The following is a 26,081-nucleotide window of genomic DNA, read 5'->3' as shown; positions in this document are numbered from 1 at the left end:
GATAATTTAAAAGCCAATTAAGGGGGACCAGTGATCCAGGATGCCTTTGAGACCCTCCCCTCCTCCCCGCCTTCCCATTACATTACCTTTAAATCGGCTCAGCACACAGTGACCTAATCTTTTAGTACACCATCCCAATTCAGTATGCATTTAACAAAATGTAAGTATATTGAAGCACTAATATTTCTCTTGAATTGAAACTTGCTTATATAGAAATATATAGAAACTACAACAAGGAAATAGGCCACGCGGCCCAACCAGTCCATGTCTGAGCCAGTTCTTTGAAAGAATTATCCAATTAATCCCACCTTCCTGCCTTTTTCACATAGCCCTGTAAACTTTTTTGCTTCAAATATTTATCCAATTCTCTTTTAAATGTTACTAATGAATCTACTTCCACCAGCCTTTCAGGCAGTGCCTACCCGATCACAACAACTCAATGTGTATAAAATATCTTTCCTCCTGTTGCCTCTGGTTCTTTAGCTAATCAACTTTGAATCCGTGTCCTTGGGTTACTGACCCTTCTGCCACTGGCAACAGTTCCTCCTTATTTACTCAATCTAAACTGTTCATAATTTTGAACACCGCGATCAAATCCCTTCTTAACCTTTCTGTTCCAAGAACAACTTCTCCAGTTTCTCCACATAACTGAATTATCCCCCAATTCAGAATGATATTGACAGAAATATCTGGAATGTCTGCCTGCTTCCTATGGGAAGGATGTGGGGGAAATGGGAAGAGAACATGACTTACAGAATAGGAGGGAGGGGATAAAATAGGTTCTGTTTTACACAAGTATCTTGTGGCTGATCAATGGTAACTTTGTACACTGCAGAAATCAGGAGCATTAGATACTGGGCTCAGAAGTCCGTCACCCAATTCTGAATTACATGGGATGGGCAGAGACGGAACTGTGTGTTCTATACTCGATCAGCCAGTTCCTCTGGACAGATTAGTACTGAAGAACATTGATCCATTCCATTCAGCCGGTATGTTTTTTCTATTTTAATATCTATATGGGCAAAGACTTTGCAATACTGTATCAGTGTGATTGTACTAGATCGGTGTTGTGCAATAACTTAACCACCAGTCACATGCGGCTAGTTGAGACTCCAGATGTATTAGAACATTAGAACATTACAGCGCAGTACAGGCCCTTCGGCCCTCGATGTTGCGCCGACCTGTGAAACCATCTGACCTACCCTATTCCATTTTCATCCATATGTCTATCCAATGACCACTTAAATGCCCTTAAAGTTGGCGAATCTACTACTGTTGCAGGCAGGGCGTTCCACGCCCCTACTACTCACTGAGTAAAGAAACTACCTCTAACATCTGTCCTATATCTATCACCCCTCAACTTAAAGCTATGTCCCCTTGTGTTTGCCATCACCATCCGAGGAAAAAGACTCTCACTATCCACCCTATCTAACCCTCTGATTATCTTATATGTCTCTATTAAGTCACCTCTCCTCCTCCTTCTCTCCAACGAAAACAACCTCAAGTCCCTCAGCCTTTCCTCGTAAGACCTTCCCTCCATACCAGGCAACATCCGAGTAAATCTCCTCTGCACCCTTTCCAAAGCTTCCACATCCTTCCTATAATGCGGTGACCAGAACTGCACGCAATACTCCAGGTGCGGTCTCACCAGAGTTTTGTACAGCTGCAGCATGACCTCGTGGCTCCGAAACTCGATCCCTCTACTAATAAAAGCTAACACACCATATGCCTTCTTAACAGCCCTATTAACCTGGGTGGCAACTTTCAGGGATTTATGTACCTGGACACCAAGATCTCTCTGTTCATCTACACTACCAAGAATCTTCCCATTAGCCCAGTACTCTGCATTCCTGTTACTCCTTCCAAAGTGAATCACCTCACACTTTTCCGCATTAAACTCCATTTGCCATCTCTCAGCCCAGCTCTGCAGCCTATCTATGTCCCTCTGTACCCTACAACATCCTTCGGCACTATCCACAACTCCACCGACCTTAGTGTCATCCGCAAATTTACTAACCCACCCTTCTACACCCTCTTCCAGGTCATTTATAAAAATGACAAACAGCAGTGGCCCCAAAACAGATCCTTGCGGTACATCACTAGTAACTAAACTCCAGGATGAACATTTGCCATCAACCACCACCCTCTGTCTTCTTTCAGCTAGCCAATTTCTGATCCAAAGCTCTAAATCACCTTCAACCCCATACTTCCGTATTTTCTGCAATAGCCTACCGTGGGGAACCTTATCAAACGCCTTACTGAAATCCATATACACCACATCCACGGCTTTACCCTCATCCACCTGTTTGGTCACCTTCTCAAAAAACTCAATAAGGTTTGTGAGGCACGACCTACCCTTCACAAAACCGTGCTGACTATCTCTAATGAACTTATTCTTTTCAAGATGATTATAAATCCTATCTCTGATAACCTTTTCCAACATTTTACCCACAACCGAAGTAAGGCTCACAGGTCTATAATTACCAGGGCTGTCTCTACTCCCCTTCTTGAACAAGGGGACAACATTTGCTATCCTCCAGTCTTCCGGCACTATTCCTGTCGACAATGACGACATAAAGATCAAGGTCAAAGGCTCTGCAATCTCCTCCCTGGCTTCCCAGAGAATCCTAGGATAAATCCCATCTGGCCCAGGGGACTTATCTATTTTCACACTTTCCAAAATTGCTAACACCTCCTCCTTGTGAACCTCAATCCCATCTAGCCTAGTAGTCTGTATCTCAGTATTCTCCTCGACAACATTTTCTTTCTCTACTGTAAATACTGACGAAAAATATTCATTTAACGCTTCCCCTATCTCCTCTGATTCCACACACAACTTCCCACTACTATCCTTGATTGGCCCTAATCTAACTCTAGTCATTCTTTTATTCCTGATATACCTATAGAAAGCCTTAGGGTTTTCCCTGATCCTATCCGCCAATGACTTCTCGTGTCCTCTCCTTGCTCTTCTTAGCTCTCCCTTTAGATCCTTCCTGGCTAGCTTGTAACTCTGAAGCGCCCTAACTGAGCCTTCACGTCTCATCCTAACATAAACCACCTTCTTTCTCTTGACAAGCGCTTCAACTTCTTTCGTAAACCACGGCTCCCTCGCTCGACAACTTCCTCCCTGCCTCACAGGTACATACTTATCAAGGACACGCAGTAGCTGCTCCTTGAATAAGCTCCACATTTCGATTGTTCCCATCCCCTGCAGTTTCCTTCCCCATCCTACGCATCCTAAATCTTGCCTAATCGCATCATAATTTCCTTTCCCCCAGCTATAATTTTCACCCTGCAGTATATACCTGTCCCTGCCCATCGCTAAGGTAAACCTAACCGAATTGTGATCACTATCACCAAAGTGCTCACCTACATCTAAATCTAACACCTGGCCGGGTTCATTACCCAGTACCAAATCCAATGTGGCATCGCCCCTGGTTGGCCTGTCTACATACTGTGTCAGAAAACCCTCCTGCACACACTGGACAAAAACTGACCCATCTAAAGTACTCGAACTATAGTATTTCCAGTCAATATTTGGAAAGTTAAAGTCCCCCATAACAACTACCCTGTTACTCTCGCCCCTGTTGAGAATCATCTTCGCTATCCTTTCCTCTACATCTCTGGAACTATTCGGAGGTCTATAGAAAACTCCCAACAGGGTGACCTCTCCTCTCCTGTTTCTAACCTCTGCCCATACTACCTCAGTAGACGAGTCCTCAAACGTCCTTTCTGTCGCTGTAATACTCTCCTTGATTAACAATGCCACACCCCCCCCTCTTTTACCATCTTCTCTGTTCTTACTGAAACATCTAAATCCCGGAACCTGCAACATCCATTCCTGCCCCTGCTCTACCCATGTCTCCGAAATGGTCACTACATCGAGATCCCAGGTACCAACCCATGCTGCAAGCTCACCCACCTTATTCCGGATGCTCCTGGCGTTGAAGTAGACACACTTTAAACCAAGTTCTTGCTTGCCAGTGCCCTCTTGCGTCCTTGTAACCTTATCCCTGACCTCACTACTCTCAACATCCTGTACACTGGAACTACAATTTAGGTTCCCATTCCCCTGCTGAATTAGTTTAAACCCCCCCGAAGAGCACTAGCAGATCTCCCCCCCAGGATATTGGTACTCCTCTGGTTCAGGTGAAGACCATCCTGTTTGTAGAGGTCCCACCTACCCCAGAAAGAGCCCCAATTATCCAGGAAACCAAAACCCTCCCTCCTGCACCATCCCTGCAGCCACGTGTTCAACTCCTCTCTCTCCCTGTTCCTCGCTTCGCTATCACGTGGCACGGGCAATTACGTGGTATCTTATTGCATTTCCAATTAGTGAGCAACAGACACCGTCGTTGAGCATGTGGTCTCAATAGTCATTTGCTTGGCATATGCAAGTGAACTTTAACCTTTTTGTGTGTTTATTGGTTAAAATGCTGAGAGGAAAATGAGAGTGTGTGTTTATTGATCATTGTGATTGCTTTCTTTACCTCCTTGGTTACTGAATGGTGGGAGATGTTCAGTAAATATACATGTATGAAATACACGTATTGTGTGTGTGTGTAAGGTGTTTTCTACTAAAATTAGCACATGTGATTCAAACAGTGTTGCCATAGCCTCATCTGTGAGTAGGTGGTCTACCAGTGTTAACTACTGGATAACATTGAGCTAAAGAATCAGCCTTCAACGAGGGGACAAACATTCAAGTAACCAGAATACATAGTTCCCAGTTTTATCCTTCAGGATCTTTCCTTGACTACTAACTGATAATCCCTACCACCCACTCTACCAAACCTGATAGTGTCATGTATGGAATTATTCACCTCAAATATCATTCATGGAACAAATTATAGCTGTCTATTAAAAAAAAGGAAAAGTAACAGTAAAGTTAATAATTTCTTGCTAACCTGGATAACCCTCCCAATCTCAGAGGGAGGGAGCCAAGAATGTTGCCAACCTAGAGACACACATCTCCCAATATTGACCTGACAACATGCCTATTCAGAGCATTTCCTACCAGGGAACAATGGGTTTAAAAGGGCTGATCAGATAAACACATCGCCACCCCAACTGTATCCCAAATTACTGATGAGCAACACCATGGGAGATCGAAACAGAAAGTGCTGGAAATACTCAGCAGGTCTGGCAGCATCTGTGGAGAGAGAAACAGAGTTAACGTTTCAGGTCAGTGACCTTTCTGCTGAGTATTTCCAGCACTTTGTTTTTATTTCAGATTTCCAGCATCCACAGTATTTTGCTTTTCTTAACATGGGAGATCGGCAAGTCTACCAAAATCATCTCTCATCTGTCCAGGGGTCGTTGTAGATCCAATGTCATTTGGTCCTTTACATTGTTTTGTTTCACTTATTAAATTCAGTAGACCTACAATACATCTTCTCTTGCAGGCAGTGGACTACGCGATGCTTTTTTAGTAATACATCAAAATAGATATCAGCAATGTATAGGAATCTTCACACTTCAAGCACATTCAGAGGCTGCTAAGGTAAATCTACGTATGAACAAGATGTGAACACTGACTTATAGGGGGGGAAGTCTTAACTGCCAAGGGAGGCCGGTTTGGGTCTATGTGCGGCGTTAAATCTCCTAAAAGTGATGTTGGGTTGACATAAGTCCACCCCATTCCGGGTTTTACCCAGGTGGGTTTGCAGGCAAGCAGGAAGCCCCCTTGGAGCTGTTGGGTAAGTAATTGTCATCTGCATATAGGTCATTAGCTGCTGTTTTAACCAAGCATTCTGGTTTTAACAGCCAGTGCACCTATTTAACAAGCTGTGTGGAACTTGCCAGGGTCACTGAGGCGAGTGCTCAGCGGGGAGTGTTTCTTCAGTGAAACTGACAGGCTGGGATGCCTTTGATCGGTGAAACTGAATAAGCCAGGGCCAGTTGAGAGGCTGCTGCTCACAACACTACTACTCAGTGAGTGATTTCACTGCTTGACAGGTGATTGCCAACTTCTTGGAAGTCACTTCATCTGTCTAGCACTTCACTCACCTTCAGCTGCACTTCCCTGCTGCCCCCCTGCTTATGCAACTCCACCTTGCATCTCTGATGAGGACCAAGAGGAGCAGCACCACCATCCGCCTTCTTCTCAGCCACATGTCACTCAACAGGACAGAGAGGATGGACACACAGATCCAGCTGGAAGGAGGCCAGGTCCCAAACAGAGGGTCTGTGGTCAGATCAGCTCTCTCTACATGTGGGAGCACCAGTGCCTGAGGAGGCTCAGACATTCCTGGCAGGTTTTTGCTGACACCTGCAGCCTCCTGGAACGACCTCCTTCCCAGTGGGCCAGGTGGGCACATATTGCCAATGGCCATCAAGGTGCCGACCACCCTCCCCCCCCAGGTCTCTGCCTCTCCGTGAGGTTGCATGCTGTCTCCAACAAGGAGAGAAAGCAGAGTGTTATGTGTGTTAGCAATGGCTTGTGTGGTGAGGAGGGAAGGACACTGTGGAGGTTGGCTGTGAGGCATTGGTGCAAGAGGATAATAGGCTGAGGGTGAGTGAGTGTTGGCTGTTCAGATGGGGATGTGATGTGTCTGCAGAGAGAGGAATGAATGGAGCTGCAGGGTGTGTTGTTCCTGAGGAGTGTTGTGCAGGAGAATGCTGGGAAAGTCGGAGTGTGGGGTTTGGCACCTCAAAGTGTTCTGTCACTCACCTCTCATTCCCTCCTGAGGTCCTGAATCCTTTTGGTGCACTGTCTCCAGGTTGGAGGGGCCACACTTCTGCTGCTGGCTTCCTCGGCCACTTCCATCCACACCCGCTTAGTTGGGTGGTTGTCTCTTCTTCCTGTCCTTGGGAAGGATTACCTCACTGCAGCCCCTCAGATCCCTCAGCGCGAGCTCCAGGTAAGAGTGAGACCCCATGGGGACAGCATTCCCAGGTCTCCATTCCTGGGATTGCTGCAGCCTCAGGAATCCATGTCCAGTTGAGCCTTTCTAACCCCTGCTGGGATTCATTTAACTAGAAATCCTTCGACTGATCCAGCACATCATGCCATCCTCCCTCCGATTGGTCAGGAAACCTGAAAGCGGGTGGCTAATTCTATGGCTCAGTTAAAGCCTGCTCCAAGAGCAAGTGTATTCCCAAACTGCGATGTCCCCAAGAGCTGAAAATTCTGTAAACAGAAACAAGATTACTGTCAAAACTGCAGACCTAAGACAGCTGAAGCTAAGTCACCAATGGTTGGGCGAGGGAAATCGGGAATTCATAAGAGGCCAGAATTGGAAGAACACAGAGTTCTTGGAGGGGTGTGGGGCTGGAGGGGATTACAGAGATAGGGAGGGGTAAAGCATGGAGGGATTAGATGAGGATGAGAATTTTAAAATCAAGGTCAGACCAGAGCCAATGTAGGTCAGTGAGCACAGGGTTGACGGGTGAATGGGACTTGGTGTGAGTTAGGCTACAAGCAGCAGAGATTGGATGAGCTCAAGTTTATGGAGAGTGGAGGAAGCGGGGGTGCACTGCCAGGAGTGTGTTAGAATAGTCTAGGCTAGAGATAACAAAGTCATGGATGAGGGTTTCGACAGTAGATGAGCTGAGGCAGGGTGGAGATGAACGATATTACGGAGGTGGAAGTATGCAGTCTTAGTGATGGAGAGGATATGTGGGTGGAAGCATCAGGATCAAGCAAGATGGCGAGGTTGAGAACAGTCTAGTTCAGCCTCAAATAATGGCCAGGGAGAGGAATGGAGTTGGTGGCTAGGGAACAGAGTTTGTGGTGGGGCTAAAGATATTAGATTCAGTCTTCCCAATGTATAATTGGGGAAAACGGTGGCTCATCCAGTACTGGACATCAGATAAGCAGTCTGATGACAGACAGACATTGGAGGGGTTCAGCGAGGCAGTGATGAGGTAGAGCTGGGTGCCGCCAGTGTACATGTGGAGCTGAGGCATCAATAAACTGAAGCCTGCCGAATTGCTGCTAAAAGATTGGATTATGCTTGTGGCTATGGAGATGGACATGAATGGAGCTCCTAATGTGAGCTGTGCTGAACAGAGCGACTCTGAGCCAAGGGGTTCCCCCTCTCTGAAGGGGACCACCACACACACACCTCGTGGTTTGTTATAAGGAGCACCAGAAGCTGATTGGTGGCTGTCAGTCTTCCTACCACTGGCAATGAATAAAATTTTAAAAAATCAAAGTAGACAACAATTATATGATGCATAGTTGATCTCAATTGTTAGTCAACTCTAGGTCTTAACAAAAGAATCTTGGTTCAGAGTTCTTTCTAAACGTTGTCCAGTGTTTTCTCATCACAATACTGCAGTACAAAATTAGATTCATTCAGCTTTCCAAAAGAACATGGCTTTCTAACATTCATGTCCTGTTCATAGAATCAACCAGTAAATGTGAAGGAACACAGTTAAAAGTGAATTAGCTTCTTTTTTCCAGAAAACCTGGATGTCACACATCGAGACAGCAGCGACTGCCTATAAGAACATTCTAGACCCACCACGACCCTCCCTTCGAAGATTGTTGGTGAATGAATCATCTGAAATTTAACTCCGATAACAGCTGTGAAAAGCCCTGTTCACAGTCTAAGTGGGCCAGCAAAAAAAACTCATTTGCCTCAGTCTGGCCAGTGCATTTTGAAGAAATCTACCTCTTGTATTTGATTTAAAGAGTGTTCTGGTTCCTAATTAAACCAAGTATTGTAACAAAGCAGCATGTATTTGTTTTAATACTCAGCAAAGATATTGACACATTAATACAAAACTAAATTGCATTCTTCTGCAGAAAATGTTAAACTATGGCTGCTTGTAAGTCAGTGAGGCTGTGGACAGAATGGTGACATCGGACTTGTACTGACGGGTTGTATTAAACCAACCCAATACCCTGTTTGCTCTGGCTAAAGCTCCTCTGCATTGGTTGTGAACCTTCATTGGTCTATGCACAGTATCACCTAGATCCTTCCCTCTTAACCGCTTTCAGTATTGCTCCTAATTCTGTATTTTGTGTTGGCCCTGCCTATGTGCATCATGCTGCATTTGTTTAGATTAAATGCTATTTGCTGTGGTTTGATCCATTCCCCTAGTGCACCTCAATCTTTTTGCAGATTGTACTCCTCTACACTGGCACAAATTGTATCATCTGCAAACTTGCTGACCATACCTCCAACACCACAGGCCATCAATGAAAACAGTGAAGAGCGATGGGCACAACAACAATCCTTGGGGAACGCCACTAGTAAACTGCCTCTAGGCTAATCTACAACCAATTACAACTTCTTAGCTGCAGAATTGGAGCCAATTCCTAATCCAGTGCAACAAATGCTCCCGATACAAGATTCCATCATGTGAAGTAACCCACTGCGAGGCACATTAAAGGTTTTCTTAAAAGTTTTGGCAGTCAATATCAACACGATTACTCTCATCCACTAGTGTAGTAACTTCAGCAAAAACTCTAGCAAATTTGTAAGATATGACCTACTTTTCCAGACACCATCTTAAGTATTTTGAATGACCCCTTCCTTATCCCAGTGATCAGAAAGAGTATCTCTTAAGTCATGATATACCAGAGTCTTGTTCATCAAGTGTGGTCAAGTATAGTAACGTAAAGGTTCTGGAACTGGTCTAGCATCTCAGATCTCATTAGCTAATTCTGAAAATTAATTCAATAAATCTGGTGAATTGTGGGCTTGCACCAGAAAAAAAACTGACCACAGAAGCTGCCAGATGCTGGTAGAAACCCAACTGATTTACGAATGCCCTTCAGGGAAGGGAACCTGCCACCTGTACCCAGTCAACTTGCACACTCACTCCAGTCCCACACTATATGGGTTGACTCTAACTGCCAACTACTTAAAATAAACTGTACATTAAGCAAATAACAACTCAACAATTGCTACTCAAGAAAGCCTCCAATATCTCATCAAGACAAAGGGATGGGCAATAAACATGGCCTTTCCAGTTTCACCCACATCCCAATCTAAATAAATGCCACACGCAAATACCTTCCCCTCAGCTCTGTATTCAAAGTCCTCCTCTCTCCCTGCCAATCATAAACTATAAAAGCTGAATCACTTTGCATTTATGTCTTAAGCCCATTTCTGTTTGCACAGAGAAGCTTTAATAAGTTAAACTAGAGTAAAAGGATCATCAATGCATGAGAGATTTTAATAAAGTTCCAACACACTTACTTACTAAACTTGGAACTGATCCGAACCCTTTATTTTATTAATAATTTTCAGAATGTGGACATCACTGGCAAGGCCAGCATTTATTGCCCATCCCTAATTGCCCTTGAGAAGGTGGTGGTGAGCTGCCTACTTGACCCATTGCAGTCCATGTGGGGTAGGTACAGCCACAGTGCTGTTAGGAAGGGAGTTCCAGGATTTTGACCCAGCAACAGTGAAGGAACAGCAATATAGTTCCAAGTCAGATGATGTATAGCTGGAGGGGAACTTGTAGGTGGCAGTGTTCCCATACATCTGCTGCCCTGGTCGTTCCAGGCACTGGAAGTCATGGGTTTGGGAGGTGCTGAAGAAGCCTTAATGAATGCTTATTTTGAAAGGTTGATTTACCAATATGCAACCGCTGAAGGAAATAAAATGTTGGCATTGGTTGACAACTTTAAGTAACTTCTAATGCATTTAACAGTTTTGTTGCATAGAATGCTGCAGCCAGGGCACAGTAGCATCTAACAATATCACAAGTTAGCTTTGTGTGGGCGTTGATGCATTGGAGAACTGGAAGATTGATTAGGATCATTGTACATAGGTATAGTACGGAAGGAGGCCATTCAGCCCATTGTCTCTTCTCCTGGCTCTTTGCAAGAGCAATTTAGCTAGTTCCACTCTCCCACCCTTTCCCTATAGCCCTGCATTTTTTCCCTTCAGGTGCTTATCCTATTCCTAAAGCCACATTATCTACCATGAATTATTCTATATTGCTTCACTAATACAATGCGAAAGTTTTTGAAGAAAAGTTTCTGTCGAGTTGAAATGTTGTACAGCACACACCCTAAAACATGTGTAACATGATACATGCTTATCACCATAACAAGCTGAGTGATAAAAATATCTTTCGGAAAGGATTTTACATCTTTTGAATGAAAAAAAAGGTGACTAGGAATGCTGTTTTACTAAACAATAAATTTAATTGTGGAGGTTGCATCATTGTTCAAATTAACGTTTTTGCTATAAACAGATACATAATCTTCATTCAATATCGAGAATTAAATCTTTGAATATCTATACACGGGTTCACATGATAATACGGAAGTTAATACAATTTTTGTACATAATTGTCTATTATTCACATCATTTATTTTTAAACAAGCATGAAAGCAACTAGTTTCTGTTACTGACGTTTCATGCAGGCACCATCAGAACTGAGAATATCAGCTCCTTGCTTTTCACCATCAAATGTCAGTGTGATTGACACAACATACCTATCAAGCTCACACCCACCATTAGCAGTAGAAGTTTATATTGGAGGAATCAGCTAACTGAAGCAGTGAGTGGCTGCAGCATTGGGACTGTGTACAGCAATCCGACTCATGACCCTGTCACATGCACTATCCATGTGGAAGGGTCATGTGAATTTAGCACAGGTTTATTTTGGCCACACATACTGATCAGGTCCTAGTGAAATGGCCCCCTCACATTGTCAGTCTAGTCTGCATTGGGGAGTGAGGGGGGGGGATGGATATACTGGTTAGTAAAAGAAATAATTGGATTAATTAGTGTATGCAGGCCAGTTAATATATACAGGAAAATATAAAACAGGCAGCATTTGGCCATGATCTTAAATTTCAGCATCCCTCCTGTGCAGCTCTCAGTAAAGTGACAATAACTAGAAGAGAGAAGCCCAGAGCACGTGCTGGATCTCAGGCAGCGTTCTGTACCATAAAGCAAGAGGCCGATCAACACGTACAAGTCATCACACTGGGCTTCCAATCTCGGCAGTGCTGTGAAGAGGTGGAGAGTTGCAGCAAGGATGGGAGGAGGGAGATTCAGGGCTAGGTCGCTCCTGCACATATTCTAACCCACTGTGCAGTAGCCAATGTGAAACTCTCAGCACTGGGATTGGTGAGCAGGAGAAAGCAGCACACAGCTTCTGGCTCTGTTGAGTCAGCTTGGAGACACCAGAAGGACAGCCCCACCCAGCCGAGTAACACACGAGACAGATCTGTACAAAAGAGTTTCCAAGCTGCTGTAATCCTGCGGGATGGGGGTGCAGTTACTCCGACAGTTGTGAAGGACGAATTCTAGTGAACACTGTGCAGTACAGTGTTGTACAAGATAATGAAAGGAAAAAACAAATGATGAAAAGGAGGAGGAAAACTAACTATGGAAAACCAATAGTTCAGAGAAAGAATATTTGCTGAATACCATCAATTAAAGTCTTGCTCTTCCTCCTGTATAGTGAAAGCTGATGAAGGTGTCTCAGCATTGTTAGTTTCCAAAGAAACCTGATAGCAATATATGGAATACAGAACCGAAGTGCTTCATTCAAAACTTTACAAGACTCTACCAGACAGCCCTAGCATCTGAGATGGTTCTGTCTCAGTTATCTCTCGGTGGAGTGAAGAATCCCAACAGTTCTTTTTATGGTTTAGTCTGTTGGCGCTCTTCAGTTCAGTATAGGAATCAACGGCGTTGGACTTGAGGAAGGGAACATTCACCTTCTGGTGGAGATCAACTGCCCATTATAAAACCTGCCCAATTTCCATTCCCATTGAAATCAGGTGGTTAAAAGTGGACGGGTTTTATAACAGGCCAGGAATCCCCTTCTCTGATACCTAATTTCATTGATTCCAGAAACTTCCGTTTCTATGGTATGAAGCTGAATAAAGAACCTCTGCTGGTGCAGAACTTAGTAGTGAACCGTTGAACACATCAATAGACCCCAACTGACGGCAACAAACTACTGTGGCCAGAATTTATTACACTTTCAACATATAGTCGTCTTATAAAATGAGTGTGTGAGTACAAGAAGAATAGTTATAGGTTCCCGGTCCCAGGCAAAGGGGAGGACAACTCATCCCTGCAGTTCATCAAAACATATGTTGCAGACTCGAACGGGCTTCTTCGAGGAGGGAGTTAAGGCATTCCTCGCAGAACAGTCGGCACAGAAAATGTTCCCACAGTTTCTACAGTGATGCTGCAAAGAGCAAGAATTGGAGCGTTAACTGAACTTACAAGTAAATAATATCGAGATTTTCAATATATGAGGTTTATAGGATGAAGAAGCCTCTGGTAGTAATGGTAATATATTGAGCTGGATTGAGAACTGGCTGGCAGAAAGTAGTTCTCGATGGATTTGGAACTGTTTGGAGACTGGTTTGGACACAACTGGTGCCCCGCAGGAATCGGTGTTGGAACAGCACAGTGGCGCAGTGGTTAGCACCGCAGCCTCACAGCTCCAGCGACCCGGGTTCAATTCTGGGTACTGCCTGTGTAGAGTTTGCAAGTTCTCCCTGTGTCTGCGTGGGTTTCCTCCGGGTGCTCCGGTTTCCTCCCACAGCCAAAAGACTTGCAGGTTGATAGGTAAATTGGCCATTATAAATTGCCCCTAGTATAGGTAGATTGTAGGGGAATATAGGGACAGGTGAGGATGTAGTAGGAATATGGGATTAGTGTAGGATTAGTATAAATGGGTGGTTAATGGTCGGCACAGACTCGGTGGGCCAAAGGGCCTGTTTCAGTGCTGTATCTCTAAATCTAAATAAAAAAATCTAAATCTACTCTTTTTATTAATGATCTGGATGTAGGTGTCGGGAGCACGATCTACAAATTTGCTGATGACACCAAGGTTTGTTAAATATATATATTTATTTAGAGATACAGCACTGAAACAGGCCCTTCGGCCCACCGAGTCTGTGCTGACCATCAACCTATTTTATATATATATTTACTAGTTAGGTTGCTCATTACAAGAACTTCAAGTTCTTGCTGACTGGTATTCCAATGCTCATTTCCCGAGAACAGAACTGCTTTTGTGAAAAAAAAAACACAAATAAAGCAACATGTTTGCGAAAACAAGGATCAGGCGTGAGCTGTGGTTCAGTGGGTAGCACTGTCACCTCGACCTGGAAGGCATGAATTCAAGTCTAATTCCATAGATTTGAGCACGTAATTCTAAGCTGACACTCCACTGCAGTACTGCGGGAGTGCTGCACTGACACAGGTGTCGGCTTTTGGATGCGCTGTTAAACTGAGGCCGTCCGTCCTCTCAGGTGGATGTAAATCAGGGGTGTCCAACCTTTTCGCGTGGGGGACCACATTACAATTTTTATCCTACATAGGGGGCCTCAGAAAATTTTAGAAAGATAAAGGCATTAAAAAATCTTACTAGTAATCAAAACAACAAATGTGCATTTTTGTGATCGAGCTTTAAATGAGAAGATTAATTTATTGACTTACTTTCTCCTCACTATGTTGAATACTGATTTAGCGACATACCTGGCATTGTTTTTGCTTGCGTAAGTACTCAATCTCTGCCCACACATTTAATGTAGCGATGAGGAGTATTCTGGATAGATGTCCATCTGTCAGGAGTGATCTTGACCACCTTCTCTCCCCCCTCTCTAAGTGAATATCTGTCTGTCTCTCTCTTTCCACTACCATCTCCACCCCCCAAACATCTGTGTCTCTCTCTCTTCCTGCACCCCTCTCTGTCTGGCAGGAAGAATAAAAAAAGCTTACTATCTCAATGGTGAGAAATTGCAGAGCTCTGAGATGCAGAGGGATCTGGGTGTCCTAGTGCATGAATCACAAAAGGTTAGTATGCAGATACAGTAAATAATTAGGAAAGCTAATAGAATGTTATCGTTTATTGCAAGGGGAATTGAATACAAAAGGAGGGAGGTTATGCTCCAGCTCTACAGGGCATTGGTGAGAACACATCTGGAGTACTGTGTACGTTATTGGTCTCCTTATTTAAGGAAGGATGTAAGTGCGTTGGAAGCAGTTCAGAGAAGGTTTACTAGACTAATACCTGGAAAGGGTGGGTTGTCTTATGAGGAAAGGTTGGGCAGGCTAGGCTTGTATCCATTGGAGTTTAGAAGAGTAAGAGGCGACTTGATTGAAACATATAAGATCCTGAGGGGTCTTGACAGGGTGGATATGGAAAGGATGTTTCCTTTTGTGGGAGAATCTAGAACTAGGGGTCAGGAGAAACTTTTCTCACTGAGGGTCATGAGTCTTTGGAACTCTCTTCCTCAAAAGGTGGCAGAAGTAGTCTTTGAATATTTTTAAGGCAGAGGTAGATAGATTTGTGAAAGGTTATCGGGGGTGGGCAGGAATGTGAAGCTGAGGTTACAATCAGATCAGCCATGATCACGTTGAATGGTGGAGCATACTTGAAGGGCCGAGTGACCAACTCCTGCTCCTAATTCGTATGTAAGTTCGTATGTTCTCTTCCCCCCGCCAACCCCAGTCTGTGTCTCTTTCTCTCCGCTCCCACCCCGCCCATCCCTCTCCCTGCCCCCCACTCCTGCACACACCATATATGTGAATAGAGGCAGGCTGTGAACGCAGCCTCTACACTGGGCGCAGCCATGTCGTGTGACAACAGGATCCTAACAAACCTACAACTATCCGCCAAGGTGCCTGACATTTCGACAGTTTACATCCGCAGGCCGGATGGATACCTTTGGAGGGCCGGTGTCTGGCCCGCGGGCTGTATGTTGGACAACCTCGTAACTAATCTCTTGGCACTATTTTGAAGGGGAGTGCTCCATGGTGTCCTGGCCAATGTTCACCCCTCAACTAACACCTAAAAGAAGATTATCCGGTCTTTATCACATTGTTGTTTGTGGGAGACTCTCATCACCTGCTGTGTTTCCTACATTACAACAGTGCCTATGCTTGTAAAGTACTTGGCTGTAATGCACTCGGAGATGCCCTGAGGTTGTGAAAGGTGCTATATAAATGTAAGGTTTTTATTTTTTAAGATGCAGGACAAGGTGTGATGTTCCATTTTGAAATCCAGTGGGTCCAACACGAAGCCTACCATATTTCATCTGTCCTCCTTTGTTTTCTTATTCACATAACAAAAGATGTGCACAAAGTTGTGGACAAACAAGCCATGAGGACCCATCAAATGGATCCCCATTAGCTGGGGCAGTGACTTCTAATGCCCCAACTGAAGCTTGTTAACTGTTTGGAACCAGAAAGCAGGAAAACTACATTTGCTGAAAATATGACATTAAAAATAGGATATATTTTGGGATGCAGTCTTTGAGTCATTTGAGACATGACATTTGATTAGAGTAGCATGTTTGAGTAGCAGCTGACTTTGAACCCACAGTTGCCAAAGCTCTCCCTCACAGGGGGGTTTTCCTCACCTCATGTCTGTGTCTGTTGTAGATTAATTGATGGAGATTGTTGTTGTGATTAGTCAACAACTTCATTATCATATCATGTGACTACCAGGATCGTAAAAGGTGAATGACCTGGACGTTGGTCTTGCTTCATTTAGCAATCCCTATCTCAGTCATATTAAGTAAAGGGACTATCAGGTGAGGTGTTAAACCAGTTACTGTAACGACAGCAGACTACTGCTCATGATTGGTCAACTCTGTGTGCCGAGGGATGTTAAGTAGCCCAGCCCCCCTCCAGCAAAGATCAATGGTAGCAGGTGGGTGAGCCCCTACAGGAGGGGAGTGAGACCCTCGGTGGAGGAAACTCTACCAAAAGGCAGATGAACTCAGCCTTGAATTGGTTGCCAATGTCCAGAATCTGCACATGATGGAGCCACCATGTACAATGGGTCACTGAAAGGGGGCTGTGGACAGTGCTGAACCTGCCCCAGGGTTCAGGTCCTGGGACTTAAAGGGTTAAATGAGGACAGGCTGCATAGACTCGGCTTGCATTCCCTCGAGTATAGAAAATTAAGGGTGATCTAACTGAGGTGTTTGGAGATGATTAGAAGGAGTTAATAGGGTAGATAGACAGTAACTATTTCCTCTGATGGGGGAGTCCAGAACAAGGAATCAGAACCTGAACATTAAAGCTAGGTTGTTTAGGGGTGATGTCAGGAAGCACTTCTTCACACAATGGGTCCCGAAAATCTGGAACTCTCTTCCCCCAAAAAGCTGTTGAGACTGGGGGCTGTCAATTGAAAATTTCAAAACTGGGATTGATGAATTTTTTGTTGGGTAAGGCTATTAAAGGATATGGAACTCATAGCAACAAACCCTAGCTGCTACAGGTTTAAGGAATTGAAACAGCAAGTACATACCTTTCTTACAGTGACTGAAAATCCCTTTCCACAGGACATACAATTCATCACATCAGTATCTTCAGTCCACTTCCTATTTAGCGCTTGTGTGTGTTTAATCTAGCAAAGCAAAAAGGAAACCATCATTTTGTTTTCTTCATGGAAATGTAGATACTGCTCACTGTTCAAGCCTGTACACTACAATGGGTAATGAAGCACATTCCCCCTCAGTTAACATTTCCCACAGCAATGTGCTTTAAACCTCGTTTAGATCAGCAAACATCATTATTTTGATGGCTGAGAATATCCTACTGTGGACAGTCGCAGTGCTGCTATAGATTGGCTGGCCAGAGTGGAGTCTGGAGTTAGGTGTCTCACTGGGAGCTGGGACTGTCCCACTGTCTGCACACAGCACCTGCAAGCAAGCCAGCCCTCACTTCCTCCTCATCCTACAACAACCAGGTCAGTCCCCACTGCACAAACCACAGGAAGCTTACCAGTGCTCGACTGAATTAGTACCTTGGAATTTTTCAAGTGACTTGTGTGGCTCAGTTGGTAACATTCCCCTTGGATTTGGAAGGTTGTGGGTTCAAGTCCCACTCCAAATAATCTATGCTGACAATCCAGCAATGTAGCACTTCCTCAGCACACCACTGGAGGTGCTGTCTTTTGGATGAAATGTTAAACTGAGGCTTTGTCTTTTCTCTCCGGTTGAAGTAAAAGATCCCAAGTCACTATTAAGAGAGGAGCCAGACAGTTTCCCTGGTGTCTGGACCAATACTAAACCCTCAATCAATATCACACAAACTGATTATCTGGTCATTCTCTCATTAGTTTGAGGGACCTTGCTATGGGCTAACTGGCTGTCACATTTCCCACAACAGTGACTACACCTTAAAAGTAGTTTGAGTGGAGAAACATGCGTTTTTTAAAAAAAAAAGAGATTTATGAACATACTGTGTCTTATATTGGCTTGCCTCTCCTGCTATTTAAAAGTGATGGTAGAGTTCAGTCACAGGATTTAAATCAATGGTTAAACCCAAAGTGTGAACCAACAGATTATAATGGTGGTAAACAAGAATCAAGTTAAATGGAATTAGCCCCTCATTTGAGGGAGGGGCGAAGGTTTGGCTTGTTGATAGGCGAGAGAAGCAACTGAATGGATGCTTTCAGTGATAGAGTCGTCCAACAGCTCCTTGCACCTTTTGGAGGGGAGAGGTATCAAATCATGAGGGTCGAGAGATACTGTTCCCACTCGTGAAAGGATCGAGAATGAGAGGGCAGAGATTTAAAATATTTGGTAAGAGAAGCAAAAGTGACAAGAGGAAAAACATTTTCACACAGCGAGTGTGGTTAAGGTCTGGAATGCGCTGCCTGAGAGTGTGGTGGAGGCAGGTTCAATTGAAGTATTCAAAAGGGAATTAGACTGTTATATGAAAAGGATGAATGTGCAGAGTTACGGGGAGAAGGTGGGAGAATGGAACTGAAGGAATTGCTCTTTCGGAGGGCAGGTGTAGACACAATGGGCTGAAAGGCCTCCTTCTGCACTGTAACAATTCTGTGGGTGTAGGAGGCTAAGGGGGGGGTTTAAGGTAATGAAAGGATGCCATGGTTATCTTTCCTCTCCAGGCTGATCCTGCAGTACTGAGCAGGTTTGGCAGAGGATAGTAAGGCCCATAGCACTCAATGCGGTCCAGCCAAATCAGGTGGCTAAGCCAGTTGTGTGCTAGATACAATCATGCCTGCAGCCCGTCAACGTCAGCAAGTGATGGTGGGAGCCGTACTGGGAGATCGACTGGACTGGGTAGGGGGACAAGGACATCAAAGGTGGAGGTGTGGGAGTGATCTAGTAAATCGGTAATTGTAGAAGCATTATGGTGAATGGAGACCGAAAAGCTGGTCAGTTGGGAGTTTAACATTGCTCACTTAGAGAGCTGGTGCAGATGATGGGCCAAATGGCCCCTTTCTGTGCTGTAACAATTCTGAGATTCTCTGTGAAGTGGTTTGCACTTTGCGCTGACATTAAACTCATTTAGTATAAAGTAGATGTTGAGATCTAACTGGCTCTGAAGCAAAGTCGAACATGACTCCTTCCACCAGGGAGTCTCATGTTGCTGGCTCCAGGCTCCTGGCTCTGACGCCACGATCCATGAGCTGCTGCATCAGGCAAGGAGACTGCACAGTCTAAAGTCAGTATCAGGAGCAGGTAGAGGCACCAATTTGTTCCAATAAGACTCTTCACTCCTGCTGTTCCTGCACCCACTGAAGTGGCATCCAGTTACCTGGAGTGCTTGATTCTCTCTCCCCAGCTCCTGCATAGCAGCCGTCGTATCATCCAACTTCCGCCTCAGGTCCACCACCTTCCCCTGGAGCTTTTCCATTTCTCCTTCACTTGCGAGACACCTAATTGACAAGAACAGCAGTTTAAAACAAGTGTGAAAGTGCCCCAGTGTGTTGTCAAATCTAAGATGCATCAGCTCCAATGAAGTAGTGCCTGGAAAATTTCAGTCTGTCTTACTGGAGACATTGCAACATAAAGAACTGAAAGATCTTCTACTTGCAGAAATAAAATGGCTTGCCAAAATACTCCATCCACAAATAGAGACAGTGCCCCTTTAAATACTGAGTTAGAACTTCAACATTTCCTCCATCCACACCCCTTTAAGAAACAGTGTCCCCACCTATACCGATAAGGCTGAAGAAGCCTCCAGCTTTGGACTTCAATCACTTGGTAGAAAGCTCAGTCATGTCTCAACATTCATCCTGACATCCTTTGCAAGCAACTTAGCCCTGCCACTAGGACAGGGCTGATTGAGAATTTCTCGTGTGTGGAGAACCCACCCCACATCATACATGGTTCATTGCTACAGCTCTGGGCTAAAGCTGTGGGTAAGCTTTTATTTCCACCACATCAGTAATGCAAATTACTCATTGCCAAAATGCCGGTACATGCAAAGTGAGCCAAATGGCTTCGTTCTGTGCTGTATGATGCTACGGAAAAAGCCTCACCATACAGATTCAAAATATTATTCAGTCCTGCATCCAATCACCAAGACTAAAGAAAACAACACTCAATACTGCTCGTGCCCCCCCAAGACAGACAGCCAGCCAGACAGACAGGGGTGGGGTGGTGACAGAGAAAGAGACAGACAGACAGAGACACGGATCCATGACAACCTCCAGCAGCCAACCAGCTTAGTTCCCAATCTCTGTATGTAGTTGAGGAAAAGTGGCAAAGGGCAGCCACTTCCCTGGAAAGGAGGTAAGGGCTAAAGGTTGTCTTCCTAAAATAATGGGATTAATTGTTAAGGGCAAGATCTTCTGTGCAGTAGTCAGCGCTGCTTTCGAGAGGGAAGATGCTGCCTGCTCAGCCTCCCTTGGTCTCTTTGAGGAGGCGAGACAACCCAAGTTGACAGCGGTGAATGCTATGACGCTGCGTACCCAAAGTTTGACATCAGCAGTTATCAACACAGTTGAAAGCTGTGGGGATTCCAGGGAAAAAGTTGAGTATGGATGAGAAATTGGTTGAAGGGTAGAAAAGAAAGGGCACTGGTTAGACTGGCTCTGTCAACAGGAAGAAGAGTAAGAGTGGGATGCCCCAGGGCTCGGTTTTGGTAACACTTCTATTTCCAGTTTGCATCAATAGCTTGGATTCAGAATCTCAGTGCAAGTTGGTTAAATTTGCAGACAATACCAACTGGGAAGGGCAGTGGAATCATAAGAGGCAGCCCAAAGATTACAGAATAAGTTAAACAAAACATTCCATTGGGCTGAACAACAGCAGATGAAAATTAACGCATAGTGTTTCATATAGATTGGAAAAAATGGGTGCTGTATGTACTCCATGAATGGAGTTGAAGTTGAAAAAGACCCAGGAGTCTTAGTAGACTCAAAAGGTCGGCACATCTAATCAAAGCAGAGTAGCGATCAATTATAGCCAATGAAATGTTCAGCTGTAAAGAGACAAAACAGCAGAATACAAGTCCGAGGAAGTTGTGATCGAACTGTATGGTGCTCTGGCCACATCATACCATCAGCACTGTGTCCAGTTCTGCCTCAGTTTAACATCTCAGGCAAAAGACGGCACCTCCAAAAATGCCGCATTCATTTAATGCTCCACTGGAGTGTCAGCCTAGATTTTTGTGTTCAAGTCTCTGTAATGGGTTTTGAACCCAAGACCTTCTGACTCAAGGGACAAGACTACTACCCAATCAGCCATGGCTGACAGCACAACACATACTTAAGCCATGCTTCATTTCCCCCAGGAGCTCAGTGTCTTATTTCATGACACTGACTCTAACTGGCAGGAGGGCTCAAAGTGTTTTCCTGTGAATTACCAAAGGGACAAAGTCAGTGTTCTTGGGCAGGACGCACTGTGGAAATGCAGCTCAGATGCCAGCTGAAAAGACAGAGGTTGCAGTGAGTAACCGCAGATGCACCTTTCCAAGAGAGCTCTCCTCTCCTCCTGGTTGTGCTGCACAGTGGCTTCCAACACAGCGATCTCTCCACGGAGGTCGTCCGTCTGTTTCTCCAGCTCACTAACCCGCCGCTGACTGCCCTGCCACTCCTTCTTCAGCGTGGCCATGTTTTCATTCAGCGCTGTGATCTGCATGTTGAGCTTGATCACAGCCTCTTCATGCTGCTTGTTTTGTCCTTCCTTATCCTTCAGCTCAACCTGCTGTATTGAAACAATGGTAAGGGAAGCTCAAACACTTGTTAACTTCATCGCACTCATGATACAACAGAACTTTTCTACATTCAACCCCCTTCCCCATCTCGAATAAAACTATTCAGTTACCGCTGGTCAAGACGTCATTGCTCCCCAGTGCAGGTCAAGTCTTTAATAAATTATTTTAATAGTCTTGATTACTTGCATTCCAAAAAAACAGGCCAGTCCCAACACAAATGAAGAAATAAACTGCATTTACACAATGCCTTTCACAGCCTCAGGATCTCCCAAAGTGCTTTACAGCCAATTTGAAATAGTCACTGTTGTAAAGTAGGATGCGCAGCAGCCAATTTGCACACAGCAAGATCCCACAAAACAGCAATCGCTAATGACCAGATAACCTGTTTTATTCAGGGGGGTTGCAGGGCAAATATTTGCCAGGACACTGGGAGAACTCGCTGCTCTTCAGTTCCATGCAATCTTTTACATTCACCTTAAGAGGGTAGATGGGGCCTAGTTTTAACATTTCAGCAAAAATGTGGGACCTCAGAGTGCAGCACTCTGGCAGTATTGCCCTGCAGTGTCAGCATGAAATATACGCTCAGGTCTGAGTGGGACTTGAATCTACAACCTGCTGACTCAGAGGTGAGTGCTAGCACCAAGCCACGGTTGTAAAGTAAATGTAGTTTTAGAGTGATGAGCTGTGGTGGTGACCTGGGATTCAGACTTACTCCTTCCACTGATCATAGAATATTACATCACAGAAGGCAGCCATCCAGCTCATTGTGCCTGTGCTGGCTCTTTGAAAGAGTTATCCAATCAGTCCCAGTCCCCTGCCCTTTCCTCATACCCCTGCAAACATTTCTTTTTCAAGTATTTATCTAACTCACTTTTGAAAGTTACTAGGAATCTGCTTCCATCACCCATTCAGGCAGTGCATGCCAGATCACAACGAGCTGCGGAATTTTTTTCCCCCTCTTTAGGGAGTTAGGTAGAAAGTTAAAAGACAGGACCTCCAGAGTTGTAATCTCGGGATTACTCCCTGTGCCACGTGCCAGTGAGGCTAGAAATAGGAAGATAGTGCAGCTAAACACGTGGCTGAACAGCTGGTGTAGAAGGGAGGGTTTCAGATATCTGGACCATTGGGCTCTCTTCAGGGACAGATGGGACCTGTACAAGAAGGACGGGTTGCATCTAAACTGGAAGGGCACTAATATCCTGGCTGCAAGGTTTGCTAGCGTCACTCGGGAAGGTTTAAACTAGTGTGGCAGGGGGTTGGGAACCAGAGCAGTAGGACAGCTAGTGAAATAAATGAGGGGGAACGAGTAAACAAGGCCAGTAAGACTAAGAGGAAGAGCAGGCAGGGAGATGTTGCGGAGCACAGCGGGACTGGTGGTCTGAAGTGCATTTGTTTCAATGCAAGAAGTATAACAGGTAAGGCAGATGAACTTAGAGCTTGGATTAGTACTTGGAACTATGATGTTGTTGCTATTACAGAGACTTGGTTGAGGGAAGGACAGGATTGGCAGCTAAATGTTCCAGGATTTAGAAGCTTCAGGCGGGATAGAGAGGGATGTAAAAGGGGTGGGGGAGTTGCATTACTGGTTAAGGAGAATATCACAGCTGTACTGCGGGAGGACACCTCGGAGGGATCGTGCAACGAGGCAATATGGGTGGAGCTCAGGAATAGGAAGGGTGCAGTCACGATGTTGGGGGTTTACTACAGGCCTCCCAACAGCCAGCGGGAGGTAGAGGAGCAGATATGTAGACAGATTTTGGAAAGATGTAAAGGTAACAGGGTTGTAGTGGTGGGTGATTTTAACTTCCCCTATATTGACTGGGACTCACTTTGTGCTAGGGGCTTGGATGGGGCAGAATTTGTAAGGAGCATCCAGGAGGGCTTCTTGAAACAATACGTAGATAGTCCAACAAGGGATGGGGCCGTACTGGACCTGGTATTGGGGAATGAGCCCGGCCAGGTGGTCAAAGTTTCAGTAGGGGAGCATTTCGGGAACAGCGACCATAATTCCATAAGTTTTAAGGTTATTGTGGATAAGGATAAGAGTAGTTCTCGGGTGAAGGTGCTAAATTGGGGGAAGGCTAATTATAACAATATTAGGCAGGAACTGAAGAATTTAGATTGGGGGCGGCTGTTTGAGGGTAAATCAACATCTGACATGGTTGAGTCTTTCAAACGTCAGTTGATTAGAATCCAGGACCAGCATGTTCCTGTGAGGAAGAAGGATAAGTTTGGCAAGTTTCAGGAACCTTGGATAACGCGGGATATTGTGAGCCTAGTCAAAAAGAAAAAGGAAGCATTCGTAAGGGCTGGAAGGCTAGGAACAGACAAATCCCTTGAGGAATATAAACACAGTAGGAAGGAACTTAAGCAAGGAGTTAGGAGGGCTAAAAGGGGTCATGAAAAGTCATTGGCAAACAGGATTAAGGAAAATCCCAAGGCTTTTTATACATATATAAAGAGCAAGAGGGTAACCAGGGAAAGGGTTGGCCCACTCAAGGACAGAGAAGGGAATCTATGTGTGGAGCCAGAGGAAATGGGCGAGGTACTAAATGAGTACTTTGCATCAGTATTCACCAAGGAGAAGGACTTGGTGGATGATGAGCCGAGGGAAGGGAGTGTAGATAGTCTCAGTCATCTCATTATCAAAATGGAGGAAGTGTTGGGTGTCTTGCAAGGCATTAAGGTAGATAAGTCCCCAGGGCCTGATGGGATCTACCCCAGGATACTGAGGGAGGCAAGGGAGGAAATTGCTGGGGCCTTGACAGAAATCTTTGCTACAGGTGAGGTCCCAGAGGACTGGAGAATAGCCAATGTTGTTCCTTTGTTTAAGAAGGGTAGCAAGGATAATCCAGGAAATTATAGGCCAGTGAGCTTTACGTCAGTGGTAGGGAAATTATTAGAGAGGATTCTTCGGGACAGGATTTACTCCCATTTGGAAACAAATGGACTGATGATACAAAAGGTGAAGTCACATGGGATCAGAGGGGAGCTGGCAAGATGGATACAGAACTGGCTCGGTCATAGAAGACAGAGGGTAGCAGTGGAAGGGTGCTTTTCTGAATGGAGGGATGTGACTAGTGGTGTTCCGCAGGGATCAGTGCTGGGACCTTTGCTGTTTGTAGTATATATAAATGATTTGGAGGAAAATGTAGCTGGTCTGATTAGTAAGTTTGCGGACGACACAAAGGTTGGTGGAGTTGTGGACAGTGATGAGGATTGTCAGAGGATACAGCAGGATATAGATCGGTTGGAGACTTGGGCAGAGAAATGGCAGATGGAGTTTAATCTGGACAAATGTGAGGTAATGCATTTTGGAAGGTCTAATGCAGGTGGGAAGTATACAGTAAATGGCAGAACCCTTCGGAGTACTGACAGGCAGAGAGATCTGGGTGTACAGGTCCACAGGTCACTGAAAGTGGCAACGCAGGTGGATAAGGTAGTCAAGAAGGCAGACGGCATGCTTGCCTTCATCGGTCGGGGCATCGAGTATAAAAATAGGCAAGTCATGCTGCAGCTGTACAGAACTTTAGTTTGGCCACACTTAGAATATTGCGTGCAATTCTGGTCTCCACACTACCAGAAGGACGTGGAGGCTTTGGAGAGGGTACAGAAGAGGTTTACCAGGATGTTGCCTGGTCTGGAGGGCATTAGCTATGAGGAGAGGTTGGAAAAACTCGGATTGTTTTCACTGGAACGACAGAGGTGGAGGGGCGACATGATAGAGGTTTACAAAGTTATAAGCGGCATGGACAGAGTGGATAGTCAGAAGCTTTTTCCCAGGGTGTAAGAGTCAGTTACTAGGGGACATAGGTTTAAGGTGAGAGGGGCAAAGTTTAGAGGGGATGTGCGAGGCAAGTTATTTACACAGAGGGTGGTGAGTGCCTGGAACATGTTGCCGGGGGAGGTGGTGGAAGAAGGTACTATAGAGACGTTTAAGAGGCATCTTGACAAATACATGAATAGGATGGGAATAGAGGGATACGGTCCCCGGAAGTGCAGAAGGTTTTAGTTTAGGCAGGCATCAAGATCGGCGCAGGCTTGGAGGGCTGAATGGCCTGTTCCTGTGCTGTACTGTTCTTTGTACATTAATTCTGTACCCTTTGGTTACAAACCTTTCAATCAGCATCACAAAAACACGAATCATCACACTGCTGTTAGTGGGAGCCTGCTGTATGCAAATTGGCTGTGAAATGGATATATTTG

At 45.0% G+C, this 26,081-nt stretch overlaps 2 protein-coding genes across 12 annotated transcripts in view; one reads left to right on the top strand and one right to left on the bottom strand.

The window, feature by feature from the left end:
• plekhg7 (pleckstrin homology domain containing, family G (with RhoGef domain) member 7) overlaps positions 1-8,680 on the top strand; it is a 128,961-nt gene extending 120,281 nt beyond the window's left edge. For all 7 annotated transcript variants that reach the window (XM_068059693.1, XM_068059690.1, XM_068059689.1 and 4 more), the window contains 3 exons: positions 836-989; positions 5,406-5,503; positions 8,411-8,680. In XM_068059693.1, coding sequence (XP_067915794.1) covers positions 836-989; positions 5,406-5,503; positions 8,411-8,521 — 363 coding nt within the window. In that variant the 3' untranslated portion in view covers positions 8,522-8,680. The remainder of the gene's footprint in view (positions 1-835; positions 990-5,405; positions 5,504-8,410) is intronic.
• Positions 8,681-11,096: 2,416 nt separating this feature from the next.
• The window catches only part of eea1 (early endosome antigen 1), a 122,330-nt gene continuing 107,345 nt past the window's right edge, over positions 11,097-26,081 (bottom strand). For 4 of the 5 annotated variants that reach the window (XM_068058820.1, XM_068058823.1, XM_068058822.1 and 1 more), the window contains 4 exons: positions 21,627-21,865; positions 19,470-19,590; positions 17,209-17,307; positions 11,097-13,125 (listed from right to left, as the gene is read on the bottom strand). In XM_068058820.1, the coding sequence (XP_067914921.1) occupies positions 13,003-13,125; positions 17,209-17,307; positions 19,470-19,590; positions 21,627-21,865 (582 nt within the window). In that variant the 3' untranslated portion in view covers positions 11,097-13,002. The remainder of the gene's footprint in view (positions 13,126-17,208; positions 17,308-19,469; positions 19,591-21,626; positions 21,866-26,081) is intronic. The other variant, XM_068058821.1, reaches the window with a different exon arrangement.

The sequence above is a fragment of the Heterodontus francisci genome, chromosome 27, assembly GCF_036365525.1.
Source record: "Heterodontus francisci isolate sHetFra1 chromosome 27, sHetFra1.hap1, whole genome shotgun sequence".
NCBI classification, from domain to species: Eukaryota; Metazoa; Chordata; class Chondrichthyes; order Heterodontiformes; family Heterodontidae; genus Heterodontus; species Heterodontus francisci.
The sequence above is the reverse complement of the archived record's forward strand: the minus strand, read 5'-3'. Positions and strand labels throughout refer to the sequence as shown.